The sequence below is a fragment of the Callorhinchus milii genome, unplaced genomic scaffold (assembly GCF_018977255.1).
Source record: "Callorhinchus milii isolate IMCB2004 unplaced genomic scaffold, IMCB_Cmil_1.0 Scaffold6, whole genome shotgun sequence".
Classification (NCBI taxonomy): Eukaryota; Metazoa; Chordata; class Chondrichthyes; order Chimaeriformes; family Callorhinchidae; genus Callorhinchus; species Callorhinchus milii.
Genome location: NW_024704747.1, coordinates 1,668,464 through 1,683,962, shown reverse-complemented (window position 1 = coordinate 1,683,962; position 15,499 = coordinate 1,668,464). Strand labels below are relative to the sequence as shown.

Below are 15,499 nucleotides of genomic sequence, written 5' to 3'. Positions count from 1 at the left end.
CCACCTTCAAGATGCATTCCAAAACCTGTTGTTATAATCAAGTTCTCCACATTATTTCAGGCAGATGGATTGAGGGGATTCACCCCCGCCCCAAAATGCCTCTGCCACATGTACATAATGCCTTTCAGTTTGAATAAAAGTACTAAAACAGATGGTGGCTGCTGAAAGCAAGAGTTGTTGATGGCAGAAAAAGAAACAGCTGGAGAAAAGTTTGCCACTAATTTGTCCACATATGAATCCAAATCAAGACATGAACATAGCTTGTCTTTTTTTAAAAGAGAGCAGGAATGAAGCCTGTAGGTCAGATTAGTAAAGAGCTGGCTTTAATTAGGCACTATTGTACTGAATTATTTGTTCTCAGGGAATAGTGGGATTACAACAAATTTCTACATCTCAAAAATCTTTTTAAGGAAGTGGGAAGGAGTGGGTGGGTGGAGAGAGAAATAAGGTCCTATTAAATTTGTAACTTCCACCCAATGATAGGCAGCTGTGATTCTATCTAATGCCTCATGTGAAGGACAACACCTCAAATCTGGGCTGTACAAGCAATCGTGTAACAACAAGTCTTCAGCAATATGTGAACAAACCCGTCCAGTAAATTTGTACTTGCGCCAATTTTAAGACACGGCTTGACAGGACATTGGCAACTAGAAACAACAACAAGATTCCATTTATAGAGCGCCTTTCACGTCGGGAGGATGTCCCAAAGCGCTGGACAGTTGGGTCAGGACCCGAGCATTGGGGGGAAATGGTCAGGGTGAGGGGAGGGAAGGGAGGGAGCGAGGAGCGGGGAAAGGAGATAAAGTCAAGTCTCATCAAGTCGCATTTTTAAAAAAAAGACCAGAAAACGGAGGAAGAATAAAAAAAAGAATAAAACTCATCAAGACAGCTATTCAAGTGAGATTTATGGACTCTAAAATTTTTCAATGTGTGGCCGAACGATACCCAGGTTAAGTGTGTGACCTAAACAGCATGAACACATGTGGGTTTGACAAAGATTGTAAAACATGTTTTGAATGAAAAATTGGGTGTCATCTATCTTCTGCTCTTTTCCCCTCCCCACCACCCAAACATAAAGATCCGCTGCATCCTGTCCTTATTGCTATGTTTAATGCATGTCCAGTTGAGGTCACAAACTAGTATTTATAGATATGAAGTCGGGCTAATCTTTTACAAACTTTCCATTGCAGAGCCACCTCCATCAAGCTATGGATTGAATTTTCCTGATCTGTATGGTGCAGCCATCCACCATTCTACACCTTTACTCATTGAGTAGTAATCCTCCACCTTAAAGCTCTTCCTTCTTAGTATTGTTATTGTCGGCTTTGTGCACCAGGCGCTGTTACATCATCATCTGACTGTCAGTCAACAGAACACCTGTTTTCCAGTCACATGTAAGGCTTGTGTTCAATTTTATGATCTGACTTCCCTAAAGTGATTGAAAATTTCTGGTTTAACCAGGACATCAAAGAGATAATATCAGCAGTCTGTTTGCTGCAATTCTGGACGTGGACAAAAACTGCTTTGGTTTGCGCAACAAGCAGAGCTAGACTTAAAGGAAATGAAAAGTTTAAAGGCCAGTACGATTTGTTCAGGCTACCCCTCCTTTCAACTTTCCACTCTTTTTTCTAATGTAAACAAGAGTAGAATTTGAATTATACAACTGAGTGGTACCAGGCAAAGTCATTTTAAGTTTTAAGTACAGTATATCCTTTCAAAAGACATGGATAAGCTGAAATAACGAAGTCTGGATGCTGTATATCATGACGAGATTGGATTTGGGTGTTGGAAAGGATTTGGGTCTATGAAAGGATTTTCAGATTGAAAAAACTTTAAACCCTATATTGCATACGATATTGCAAGTGTACAGGGACAGATCAAAATATTACCACGCTGCCTTATCCTGCTCAACATTCAACTCATTTATGCTGAGCTGGAGTGGCGTGATCAGGACTGGCAAGTGAAACTACAGTTGGCAGGTTGGAAAAGCTGATCCTACTTATACATACAATAAACGCGTGTATGTTCACACTGCATGTGTGTGCAAATCAAATACTGCATGACTATGCAAGCAATGTGTAAAAGTCTGTCAATAAGACACACACACACACACACACATATACATACATACACACAATTTAAATGAGAATGATGTCCACCCTGCAGGCTCCAAAGTCAAAATTTAAACACCCACATTGACAATATATTGTGATTGGCCCGAAGAGGGAAGTTATTAAGACCAGAGGGAGGTTGGATAGTCCCTTGAGAAGGTGTGAGGGTCCAAATGCTCCAGGTCAGTCAGCCGGTTGCCACGAAGGATACGTTATTATAGACTTCCTGGCAACCAGAACAGAGGGCATTAGAGATCAGGAGAGGGCAAGAGGGAAATGCAAAGGGTAACTTTCTTTTTTAAAAAAATGTCATTTACCTACTCAAAGATAATAAGGAAAAAAAGACATATAAAAATATATTTATCCCACACATGGACACACAATTTGAACCTGTTCTGTATACTGTAGGTGTACTGTTCGGAAACAGAACCGGCAAACAAGGCTTATGGAAGTCTCAGTGCAACTGTGCACATATGTTATTGTACACAGTTAGAGGACACCTCCCTCACCGTTTTTCCTGCGAGCTGTGGCAATGCAACGTTTCGAATTTTGAAACAATTCATCATACTAAAGCCTCCAAATTAGGGTATGGGATAAATTTGTATCTTCAGCAGTAAAACCCTGTGCTCAATTTGTAATAGTCAACTTTTTGTAGGATTTCACATGAGCTTATTAAAACAAGGTCATTTTAATATGGCAACTCTATCAATCCATATTAAAATAACATAGTCCTACCTGAAAGTGCAGCAATAAGTTTGACAAGCATTAGGATCTACATTCATTAGTACCACGGCAACTTACAGTATGACTATTTTTCGCTGTTACATAAATGTTTTACTAATTAATATTTGGGTTGGATTAGCTGAGATTGTATATGATCCACAAACAAATTTCTCCCAGTTCTTGAACTGCGCCATTTGTAACACAAGGCAATTTCATCAATCAGCTGTCAGAGAAAGTTCCATCAAGTACCATCCTCTGGGGCTGTCTTGCAAGGAGTTTCTCTTACAGTGCTTTGGGATGTTGACCCGACATGAAAGGCGCTATACAAATGTAATTTGTTGTTGTTGTCATCACTGACTGCAATAAGTGTTAAATCTAAAAACAGGCAAGAACATTGCAACAGTCAAACAGAACTTGTACTCAAGTGGTACTTTGGAAATCTTCATCATTAAACGTGTGCAAAGCTCTGACACAAGTGCCAGACAGAAAATTGGCCCACAAAGTTGACAGGCACAACACTGGAGGGAAAGGGTAAAAGAAAGGGAGGAGGAAAGTTTGAGGGGTAGGAGAGATTAGTGTAGATTTTGGCAAATTTTGTTTTGTACATTCTTTTGTCAACTAACCAACCATCCCATTATTAGTGAGAAGGAACAGTCTTCTCATACATAGGGTCAGTCTCATACATCTAGCTATTACTGTAGCCCTGATCTTGGATCAATTCATTTCTAGTACGGTACAGCTTTAAAAATTGTAAACAAAATATTACACACTCAAGATATTATATATAAAAATTAAAAGTTTATCTTAAATAATAAATGTTTAAATCACTAATATGTGACTGTACAGTTAATAAGTGCCTTAAGGCTGTTGAGTGCATTCTGAATCAGAACTATGCAAATAATTTGTTTTTTAGCAGTTTTATTAACTACATTCTAATTCTACTTCCAACAAGTTCATTTTATATTTTACATAATTGAGACACTTACAAGTATCTGGATGTTAAAATTTTGAATTCTTATACTTCCAAGAGAATGATTTCTAAAGAAATGACAACAATTAGGCTGGTCACACCATAGCACAGTACCTATCCCACTTCATAGACAGTTACCCACATGGCGGGGGGTGGGGTTAGTGCAGGAGAAGTGAAAGCATTCAGTCTATGAAATAAGAACATATTATGTATGCATTCCTCATCCGGTCTTGTTTTTCCATCTTGATTCAATATTTTTATATGATAATGGGTGCTATGAAACTATTGGGCAAGTTGTCAAATGGGTGAATGTTAAACATCAAGTTCCACAATAACGATCACCATAGAGAATATGTTCACCAGGCATCCAACAAATGCATTTAGCTGCTGTGCACTCTCCCCCTCCCCCAAATACATACAAAGACAAAGTAAAATATTAACAATTCTTCCCCCACCCAAAAATAAGTCTACTATACAAGAGGATTTGGGGATATTGACAGATTTTAAGCACCTCCTCACCATGTAGTAGCAACAAAAGGCCATGTAGTGGTAACAAAAGGGCCACACTGAGATATGTTCAGCCATTAATAAAGCTCAGATCTACATTTAATTAGGGTCCACCGGAAGCTGTACGCAGAGCCCTTATTCTATTTTAAGATGGTTGCAATGCGGTTCACAAGCTTGCTTATAAACACTAAACATGATGTTGTACCACACTGAAACATACATCATGGTGCATCACAAACCTAACCACTCACAACTCTCCTCAGGCCCAGTAGTAAACATTGGATTCTAAATGTTACCATAAACATCCTATTTAAATTGCCATTTTATGCAACTTTATTTCCGAAGCCTTATATCGTTTGCTCTCTCTCTCTCTCTCTCTCTCTCGTCAACCCATTTGCAATCTTGTAACTCTGTCACTTCCCCAAACTTACTAACATTAAAATGCAATACTATAGCAACGAAAAACAGCAACTGAGATTGCTCTAAATACATGCATTGTTACCACTGGGCTATTTTGGGTTTCAAAGGGCCATTCAATAACCTGTTAAACGAATCAAAATCTTATTCCTGACTCTTGCAGAGGCATCCGTGATTAGATAATAAGGCGGCTATAATGTCAAGTCACCTCAAAGCATTTCATAGGTAATTCTAATTACTGTCAAGTGTACTGACTGTGCATTTGTAGGTAGCTATTCATTTTCACAGCAAGGACCCGCTAACAGACACAAAGTGAAGGATCAATACATCTGGAGGACTGTTCGTCAGGACACCAAGAAAACTTCACTTCACTTTTCGAATAGTGTCATGAGATCTTGAGCATCCAAAAGACAACGCAGTGTCAGTGTCCTAGTGCAGTGTCAACCTCAAGTGCTTGCACCTCCTCCTCCTCCTCCTCCCTGTACTTTTTGATCCTAAGGTGAGCGCATGACTGACTGAGCCAATTTTAGAAACCGGCAGGAGGTTAAGGTCCCTTTGTGAATTTTCCTCAAAACATGACAGAACAAGCCAGGATCAGTCAAAATGTTCCTCTTTGCACAGAGAGACAGAGAGAAAAAGAAGTTGGAGGCTCTAATTGGAAATGATGTCCAAACTTCATTCCAATATTTCCTTCAGTCATGTGTCAACCTAGCTCAGAAGTAGCACTCTCGTCTGCAGGGCACAAGGATGTGGGTTCAAGCCACACGTCAGGACTCGAAATCACATAGCCCAAGCTGGGACGCCACTTCAGTGCTGGGGGGGTTGTTGCATTGTCCAGGGGCGCTGTGTTTTTGATGAGACGTTAACCCGAGGTCCCGTCCACCTGTTCAAGTGAATGATAAAAATCCGACGGTGCTATCTTGTGGGCTAAATGCAGCAGCCAATTGCGCACTGCAGTGTCCCTCAGACACTGTGAATTGCGTGACCAATTTTTTTTTGAGGGGTTATTAGCCCTGGAAAGTGATCCGCCAATCCACTAGTAATTGAGTTTCTACTTACTGCTGGGTAAACAGAGGAGTGTGGAGTAAGGAAACTTGCCAAAGCAGGTTATAAAATAATAAATTATTAATATATCAAATATCAAATTATGATTCTTTATTCCTGTCCCCCTCTCCCCCCCACTGTCATCGCCTCTTTTCCTGTAGTGGTTAGAGCACTCGCCTCACAAGCGAGACGACCTAGGTTCGATTCTCAGGCAGGGCCAAACCTTAGGCAAATGATAATATTAATCCTTACATTTGATATAGCGCTTTATCACATCTTCAAGACGTCTCAAAGCGCTTCATGGAATATACTGTAAAGTGAATTGACTGCATATTTTCTGGATGAAACACAGCAGCCAATTGCGCACAGCAGCGTCCCCACAAACAGTCGTGGACTTATTACTATTATTTTTTAACATGGTTGCTTCTCTCCAAAATTGAGGGTAATAATCCCTCCCCCCCAAAAAACAATAATAATTTGGTCACTTAATCCACGACTGTTTGTGGGGACGCTGCTGTGCGCAATTGGCTGCCGGGTCTCACCCGCAAAATACACTGTTACTACATTTGACAGTATATTCCGTGAAGTGCTCCGAGACGTCTCGAGAACTCGTGAAGGCGCCATATTGAACGCAAGGATTATTATAGTATCATTATCATCTTCATCATCAATCATCCCGCTTTGAGGCGTTGCAAAGGTGCGATCAGGCGCCATGTCAAACGCGGGGATTATTATGAATAATCATCATCGCGCGTGTGCGTCTCTCTCTCTCCCACCCCACCTTCCCTCCCCCCCCCCCCCACTGCCCCCAATTTCCCCCTCCCCACCCCCGCAAAACACACGGTCGGTTCGCGGGTGCCGCGGAGCGCTTCGGGGGCGTACCCCGAGGAGGCGAACGGGGTGGGGGGGGGTCTGGAAAGGAGTATTTTTACGACGATGATGATGGTGGTGATGATGATGATTGCTTTGATGATCATTGATCCCTACAAGCACGTGGGGGGTGGGAGGAGATGGGTGGGGAGATGTGGGGGGAGATGGGTGGATGGGGGGGATGGGAAGAGGGTGGGGGGGGATGGGGGGGAGATGGGGAGATGGGGGAATGGGGGGGAGATGGGGGTGGGGGGATGTGGGGGGTGGGGGAATGGGGGGGGTGAAGAGGTGGGGGGAGATGGGGGATGGGGAATGGGGGGGGAGATGGGGGTTGGGGGAATGGGGGGGGGGAAGAGGGTGGGGGGAGATGGGGGTGAAGTGGGTGGGGGGAGATGGGGGGAATGGGGGGGGGAGATGGGGGTGGGGGGATGTGGGGGGGGGAGATGGGGGGGGAATGGGGGGGTGAAGAGGGTGGGGGGAGATGGGGGGTGAAGTGGGTGGGGAGATGGGGGGGATGGGGGGGGAGGGAGGAGGACGTACCTTTCTTGTCCATCAGCCACATGAAGAGGCAGCAGGGCAGGAAGCCGATGGGGCCCCACAGCACCAGCAGCGTGATGTCCAGGGTGGTGAAGCCCAGCGCCCGCTTGGCCGAGTTCTGGATGGGGCCCCAGGCGTTGAACACCAGGCCCTGCGTGAAGCCCAGCAGCGAGAAGACGGCCAGGATCAGCCACCGGCGGCCGTACAGCCGACTGCCCGCGCAGGCCCGGGCCTGGCGTGAGGAGGAGGAGGAGGAGGGGGCCGGCAACGGCGGCAGCAAAGGCCGCCTCTCCCCCTCCACCTCCGACGACGACGACGACGAGCTCCACATCGCTAACCAACCGCCCCCCCCACCCCCCCCTTCACCCCTCACCCTCCTCTTTCTCTTTTTTTTTAATATTAATAATAATATTTTTTTTGAGGGGGGGGGGAGAGAGAAAGAAAAAAAAAAAATGGCTTCAGTTCCAGGGCTTCATCTCTCTCTCTCTCACACTTCCAACCGTCACTCCCGGTTCAAATCCCGGGCCCGGAGCATGCGCACAGCAGGAGCCGCCCGCGCGCGCGTGTGTGTGTGTGCGTGTGTGCGCGGGGGGGGGTGGGGGGGGGGGGGATGTAGCCCAAAGTAGCCCCGATCTCTTGACACCCGTTGCTCGCCCAAAAGTAGCCCGTTTATGACCCACGCGCTAGCCCCAAAAGTAGCCCCAAAGTAGCCCATTTATGATGATGATAATAATAATATTATATAATAATATTATTATATTTATGACCCATGCACTAGCCCCAAAAGTAGCCCATTTATGATGATGATAATAATAATATTACATAATAATATTATTATATTTATGACCCACGCGCTAGCCCCCAAAGTAGCCCCAAAGTACCCCATTTATGACCCACGCACTCGCCCCCAAAGTAGCCCATTTATGACCCACGCACTCGCCCCAAAAGTAGCCCATTTATGACCCACGCACTCGCCCCCAAAGTACCCCATTTATGGCCCACGCACTCGCCCCAAAAGTACCCCATTTATGACCCACGCACTATCCCCAAAAGTAGCCCCAAAGTACCCCATTTATGACCCACGCACTCGCCCCCAAAGTACCCCATTTATGACCCACGCACTCGCCCCCAATGTACCCCATTTATGACCCACACACTCGCCCCAAAATAGCCCAGTCGTGCCCCGTATCCCTGCCCCAAAGTAGCCCCAAAACCCGCCCAAAGCGCTACAATCAGATGCAAGGATTATTATTATTGTTGTTATTATTATTATTATTATTATTATTTTTGTTGTTACTATTGTGCGGCGAACAGTCTTGAGTGCATTTTTGTAAGCCACCCGTCGGGTCATCCTCTCCCCTCGTAACCTCGTAACATTTTGGACGCAACCCAAACTTTGGCCCAATATTATTTGCCTCTATAAGTGTCCTCGCATTACTTCCTTTTATAGACTCCCAACGGTTCATAGGTTAAGCTAACGTGGAGCTCCCATTCCCAGGATCCTGGTTCTGACCTTTCTCCCGTCAGCGTTGGCCGCATTTTTCCAAATCTTCCCGACATTGCTCATATTTTAACACGCTGCCAAATAATATAATACTTGTGGAGTCCCGTGGCTCAGTCGTAAGCGAGAGGACCCGGGTTCAATTCTTGCGCTGGCCAAAACCTCAGGCACGTTTCCTTATCCCACGGCTCTGCTTACCCGGTCATTAGCGGGTTGGCGGATCGCTTTTCCACGGGTAATAATCCCTTCCAAAAAAAATTAAATCGAAAAAGAATCAATAACGTGGTCACTCAATCCACGATCGTTTGCCGCGTTTCGCCCACGAAATATGCCGCCAATTCACTTTGCAGTGTATTCCGTGAAGCGGTTTGAGGCTTCTCGGAGACCTGATCAGGCGTCGCATCAAACGCAAGGATTATTTTTAAGCAAACTTCTCATGTAACCTCAGCACTGTTTCTTCCATCTCGCCACGTTCACGTTCTTCACTATTTATTCCGTAAACTTCACACCACGATTCTTCTGTCAATTTCATTTGTCATTTTTGTTGGACCGGTCAACCGGGTCTGACGCCGACGAGACCCAAACTAGGCTGAGAGTTCCACATCGTACGTGCCACCCGCACGTGGAAATTTGCCTGTATCTGGAATGAAATGTGCGTGCTCTCTCCCTGGAGAGTGTTAGGCGCAGGTTGGCAAGAGCTTGGGGGTCCCAGAGTGTGCGTTGGTGGGGGGGGGGTAACTGCTAGAGTTTAACCAGCTGAATTCTTGCTTTTGGAAGCACCGTTTCTCCGATACTTGTCCAGCTAGCGCCACGCTAGCCCTTGGGGCTTTGGCTTGCAGGGCTAACGGGAACCAAGTGGGAAAAATCTCTGCTAAGTTAAGACGCTCGGTTTGTAAATATAATATTGATGATAATCCTTGCATTTGATATAGCACTTCACAGGATATACTGTTAAGCATATCATACGACTGTATATTTTACGGATGAAACGCGGCAACCCATTGCGCACAGCTGTGTCCCACAAACAGTCGTGGATTGAGTGACCGCATATTTGGGGGATTGTTTTTTTTTTTGAAGGGATTCTTACCCACGGAAAAGCGATCCGCCAATCAACTCACAACCGGGTTCCTACTTACTGCTGGGTAAACACAGCCGGGTGGAGTAAGGAAACTTGTCTAACGTTTCGCCCTGCCCAGGAATCGAACCCGGGTCCTCTCGCTTGCGAGGCGAGCGCGCAAAGCACTACACTACTGGACTCCACAAGGCTTTGCCCCCACAAAAAGTCTTCCAAACCGCCTCTCTCTTGCCTGCTCCCAGCTGCCAATGTGGATCTTGAATACTTTCCAAGTTCCTTTCTCCCCTCTCCTCCACCCTTGATTGTTTTGAACTCTTATAAATGCAATATTAAAGTCAACAAGAGCGGTTCTGTTCCGAGAGTGGAACAACGTAAAGGCTTCAGCTAATCATCTCCGTCTCTGCTTGGATGGTTTGCAGACTCTTCAAGCTCAGCGATGGGTTTAGGCTCGTGTCAGTCACCCGGCTGACCAAAACAAAATATCATTTACACAATCCACTCCCTGGAACTCCGTACCTTCCTCTCCTGCATTCTCTTCGGCTATCTTTGCTTCTCGTCCAGCATTTCTCATCGTCATTATTAATCGTCGCTCTCCCCTTCCAATTAATTGATCTGCTTTCTAATTTACTCAAACGAGTCGCTCCAATTTCCTCTTGTCTGGGCGAATCCCAACCCTGATTGATTTTTCACGTCTACAGTTTTCCCATCGGACAGGATTAAGACAGTCATTAATAACGTGTATTCAGACAAAACTTGCTTACATTCCCAATGAGACTTCCAGACATTGCACTTATTGAAATGAGGATTACCAACAACAACAAGAACCATCATCTTCATCTTTGTATTTGATATAGCGCCTTATCGTGCCGTTGAGACGTCTCAAAGCGCTTCACAGTAAAGTGAAGATTGACTGTGTGATTTGTGGGCGAAACGCGGCAACCCTGTTACGCACATCAATGTCCCACAAACAGTCGTGGAGTGATCAACCAATTTTATTTGGGGGATTGTTGGCCAGGACAGCAGGAGAGAGAAACTCCCTCCTCTTTTCAAACAGCGCTGCTATTAACATCCACCTGGACAGGCAGGTGGGAGCTCGGTTTAACGCATCATCCAAAGGGACAGCGTCTCCAACGATGCAACCACCCCCCCCCCCCAGCAGCACCACATTGGAGAGTCAGCTTAGACTGTGTGCGATTCCAAACAGTTGGGGGCTTGAACCTACAACTTTCTGACTCAGAGGCGAGAGGGCCACCACACGAGTGTAGCTTCTAAATGCGTTCCAGGCTCTCGCGGAAAGAGTCTGATTATACCACAAACGACCTGCGTTTACACGGGGATGATTATGCATCGGCAGCTGTTCTTTTTATAAAGAACTTAATCTCATAACGTTATTCGAGAGAGAGAGAAAGGGAGGGCTTGGCTGCCACGCACCTAATTGCATCAACGTACCACATTGTTTGCAAATTCTTTCTCATCAGAGTCGGTGCGTTTGGTTTTTAGTTACTGACATTTCATCTTGTGCTCCGGCTACAAATTTGCAAGGTTTTCACACTTATTAAGACTTGCGATTTTGATTAAACCGCGCACCCAGCCCCACCCCTCCCCTCTCCCCCAATTTTGCCCACAAAAGACGCGGTCAATCCGCTTTACATTATAGTCTGTGGAGCACTTTGAGACATCTCAACAACGTGATAAGGCGCTATATCGAATGTAAGGATTATTATTATTATTATTATCATTAAACCCAGCATCGTGTGCACTTAACCAGAATTCTTGAATTAAATGGGGCTGGCTGGGAATTTGGGGGAATAGTGTCAATCATTTCACAAATTAATCGAAATACACAGTCACTACACTGGATGTTAACTCCCTGCTCCGAGACACTTCAACCCTCTAGGCGTTGCGTTGAACAGAAGGTCTAGTTATTACTATAATTAGCCCATCATAGAACATGCCGAGGGATTTCCTCTCCCTGTATCCTGGTCAACAGTCACTTTCATATTTCATATTCATATTCATATTTCATATTCATATGGTCAACATTCACTTCATATCTGAAATACGCTTTGTCGGTACCTCATTTTTTGATCGTGCTCAGAAACTACTGTTTGAGGGGATCACTGTGGTTGCCGCATCTGCTCCTAAAATGCACAGTCACTACACTTTGCAGTTAAAAAAAATATCAGTGAAGCGCTTTGAGACGTTTCTACAGCCCCTAACCTCTGGAAATCGTTTCCTAAATTACTCTGTCTGCCCCCCCCCCCCACCCGCCCCCACTTTACCCATCTTTATATCCCACCTTGAAACCTACCTCCTGGCTATGCTGATGGTCACCGTCCCCTCCCCTCCGCTTGGTGCAAAACCCCACCACCGTACAGCGCTCTGCGACACTATCCAGCGTGAAAGACACTGCGTATTGTCGTTAAGGTGAGGAGAGACTTGGCTGGAACTCATCCCAACTTTTCTTGGGAAGGGAATAATAGCCGAAGGCTGAAAAATAGGTTATACTTTTGCAATTTCCGAGCGAGGTCAAAAGTGAGATGCCTTCAAATTGCAGCCCAGATAGCTTGACATTTCTCTCTCTCTCTCTCTGTCTGTGTGTGTGGCTCTCTCTTTCTCATTGCTTTCATCTCCGGCCAGGCGAGAGAGAGCTTGTATGATTCAAAGGTACTGGGGTCCATATGGGAGGGACTTATCTGTCGGAGAAAATCGAAAACAATAATGAATAGCGAGAGAGAAAGAGAGAGAGAGAGAGAGACAGAGACAGCACAGGCTCACCGGAGGCAGGTCCGGTCTAATTCACTTGTCGGAGATTTGACCATCAGTGAGGTCCACGCGCAGCGTGACATTCAAAGGCATTTGACAATCTTCTTCACAGAAGGCCCACGGTGAAAGCGCATCGGATCTGTGGTTAAGGGTTAAGTTGGATAGAAAACTGGCTAACAATAGTAACGATAATCCTTGCACTTGATACAGCGCCTTATCACGTCTCCTAAACATCTCAAAGTGCTTCACAGCATAGACCGTAAGGTCAATTGACTGTATATTTTGTGGGCGAAACCCAGCAGCCGATTGCGCTCAGCAGCGTCCCCACAAACAGCCGTGGGTTGAGTGACCAAATTCTTATCATCTTTTTTGGAAGGATTATCACCCTCCCAAAAAGTGATCTGCCAATCAACGAACAAACCAAGTTCCTCCTCACTGTTAGCTAACCAGAGTAAGGAAACTTGCCTGAGATTTTGCCCCAGGATTTTACCGCAAAGCCCAGTGAACTGCCGTGTTTTGCAGGTGAGCGCGGGAGTCGATTTTCGCGCGGCAACATCCCGCAAGGCGGGCAGAAATAAACATATATGGTAGACATACATCCGAGCGAGATGGAGAGCGAGCCTTGGGGCACAGAGACGAGAGTTTAGAAAGTCCGGGTCTTACCAGGCTGGTTTATTCCGTAATATCATTTTGCAATGTACAATATACAAAAAAAAAACATAGAATAACAAAACATTTCACAGTGTCTACAAAGGCAGTGATTACTCCGAGCCAGGTTTCGCTGACAATACCAAGGCTTAAATTGCATAGGCAGTCTCAACTGCCACCACAGGGTCCACAGCCCAATTTGGATAGTGCCCAAACTTCCAGGGTTTTTATCTCCCGGAATTTGACTTGGTTAAAAGAATTACCACAAGCGGTGTCCTGTAGTGTGGGTGTGTGTGTGTGGAGTAAGGAAAACTTGCCGCCTAAGGTTTCGCCCTTACCCACCCGGGTCCTCTCCCTAGCGAGGCAACCAACGCTCTAACCAACACGCTCCAGGACTCTACTCTGATCTCCCCTCGCTCGACCCAGGTTGTATGCAGTCCATCCGACACAGACCTCAAGTCGCGGCAGAGCGAGAGTGAAATCGAGATCCGATTTCCCACCAACACAGCGAAGGGTATAAAGAGCGCGATGCGATCTCTCCCGTCAAGACGTTTCGATCCTATTTATAACCCGTGCCTTTTGCCCCAGGCGCCTCCATTGAGACGTCTCAAAAGCACTTCACGGGATTTCGCTGTCAAGCGTAACTACCGTGTGTTTCGTGGGCGAACTGACGTCCGAAGGGTTTTGGTACCGGGAGCAAAATTTGAAACCTCACCCGCTGCCACGCAGCTGACCGTGTGCGGAGCGTAGCTTTGAATGACAGCGCCACACGTGAACACGCCAACTCTTGCCTCCCCGGGACGGGAGGGAGAGGACCCACTAATGCAACTCTCTCTCCGGCGCCCACTTCCCTCAGCGTCCGCCCGGGGACTGCTATCGGCCCCCGACTCTAAACCCTTCTCGGCTCCAACTTCACTGGGGGCACGAACATTGGGGGCAACAAGGTGTCAATGGGCAATGGCTTGCACTTGCTCCCGGCGGCCTGCGGGGGCGCTGTTGGTTCACACTCCCAACACGGCACCGATGGAGCCAAACTCACCCACTGTTTAGACTTGAAAGGAAAACTGGGAACGACAAGAAACTCCGGATTCTTCTCAGCGTCCTCGATGGCTCGGTCTCTTTCCAGTTAAAGGAATCTCCGCGTGTGGCTTTCCCTATCGAAGGGTTTACACAACCCCGTCTGACCCAGTCACTGGGTGGGGGGGGGCAGGGAATTCTCCCACTCAGCATCTGTTAACCCTGCAAGCCAAAGCCTTAGAAGGTAGGGTGGTCCAAGCTGGACAAGCAGCAGGAAGTTCGCCGGAGAGCAATATCAATGGCAAACGGTGTGGTTTTAGCTGGTTAGGCCCCAGCCGTTACCCCCGACGCACACTCTGGGTTTCCCCCCCACCAGCCCCCCACCCCAAGCCTTGGCACTTAACAACGTGTGCCTAATACTCTCCCGAACTAGGTAAGCAGGACCCGTCCCTTCGGGGGTGGTGGGGGAAAGAGAGAGAGAGAGCGCATTCCATTCCAACAATCTATCTCCGGCATTCCCATGTGTCGGCGGGAGACCTGGAATTCTCAGTTGGATTTGGAGTACAGTGATGGGTTTCTGCTTGTGTCAGACACCCCCAGAATATAACCTCCCACCCCCACTCACATCTCCTTAACCCACCCCAGTTGTTTGAGAGAGTTTAATGCCAAGAGTTTAGCAAAGTGGGGGGGGAAGAGAGCTTCACAAATTGGGTTTCTCTCTCTCTCCCCCCCCAACACCAACCCCCCGCCTCGCCCTCCCTTCCCCTCTACGATATAAATATTACAGTGCCTTTTAAATGAACATTAGCGATGAAAAACAACGACCACAACGACGCCATAAACCCCCCCCCCCCCCCCCCACACACGATATATAAAAACAGAGGATGAAATGCAACAAAGGCCATAATTTGTGGTGCGGCTGTGTTTTTGTTCCATAAATTAAAAAAGAGAGAGAAAAAAATATTATTTTAATACTGGAATAAAAGACGTTTCTCTCGATCAATGCTCGGATACCTCCTAAAATCAAACCAGTCGCTGTATTAGAATTTGGCTGCAGTGGAGGGGGGGGGGGGGTGTGGGGAGGGGGGGGGGGGGAAACGGAGGTTTTAACAGTGATTTGATCTATCTTTGTCTCTAATTACAAGCCTGATATTTACAAAAATACCTGCTGTGTGTTTTTTTTCTGTTTGTTTTTTCCTCTTGTCCCGTGATTTTTAAAAATAAGGCTTTCTGAACAGTTTTCTTTGTTTCATTTACAGATATATCTGTCTAAAAATTCATCACACCTATTAACAGTTGCGACATTATATGTA

General features: G+C 46.2%; 1 protein-coding gene across 1 annotated transcript in view; it reads right to left on the bottom strand.

Annotated features, from left to right (window-relative positions):
• The window catches only part of slc49a4 (solute carrier family 49 member 4), a 28,096-nt gene extending 20,586 nt beyond the window's left edge, over positions 1–7,510 (bottom strand). Inside the window, exon 1 of the mRNA XM_042336187.1 lies at positions 7,183–7,510. Coding sequence (XP_042192121.1) covers positions 7,183–7,510 — 328 coding nt within the window. The remainder of the gene's footprint in view (positions 1–7,182) is intronic.
• Positions 7,511–15,499: the final 7,989 nt, after the last annotated feature.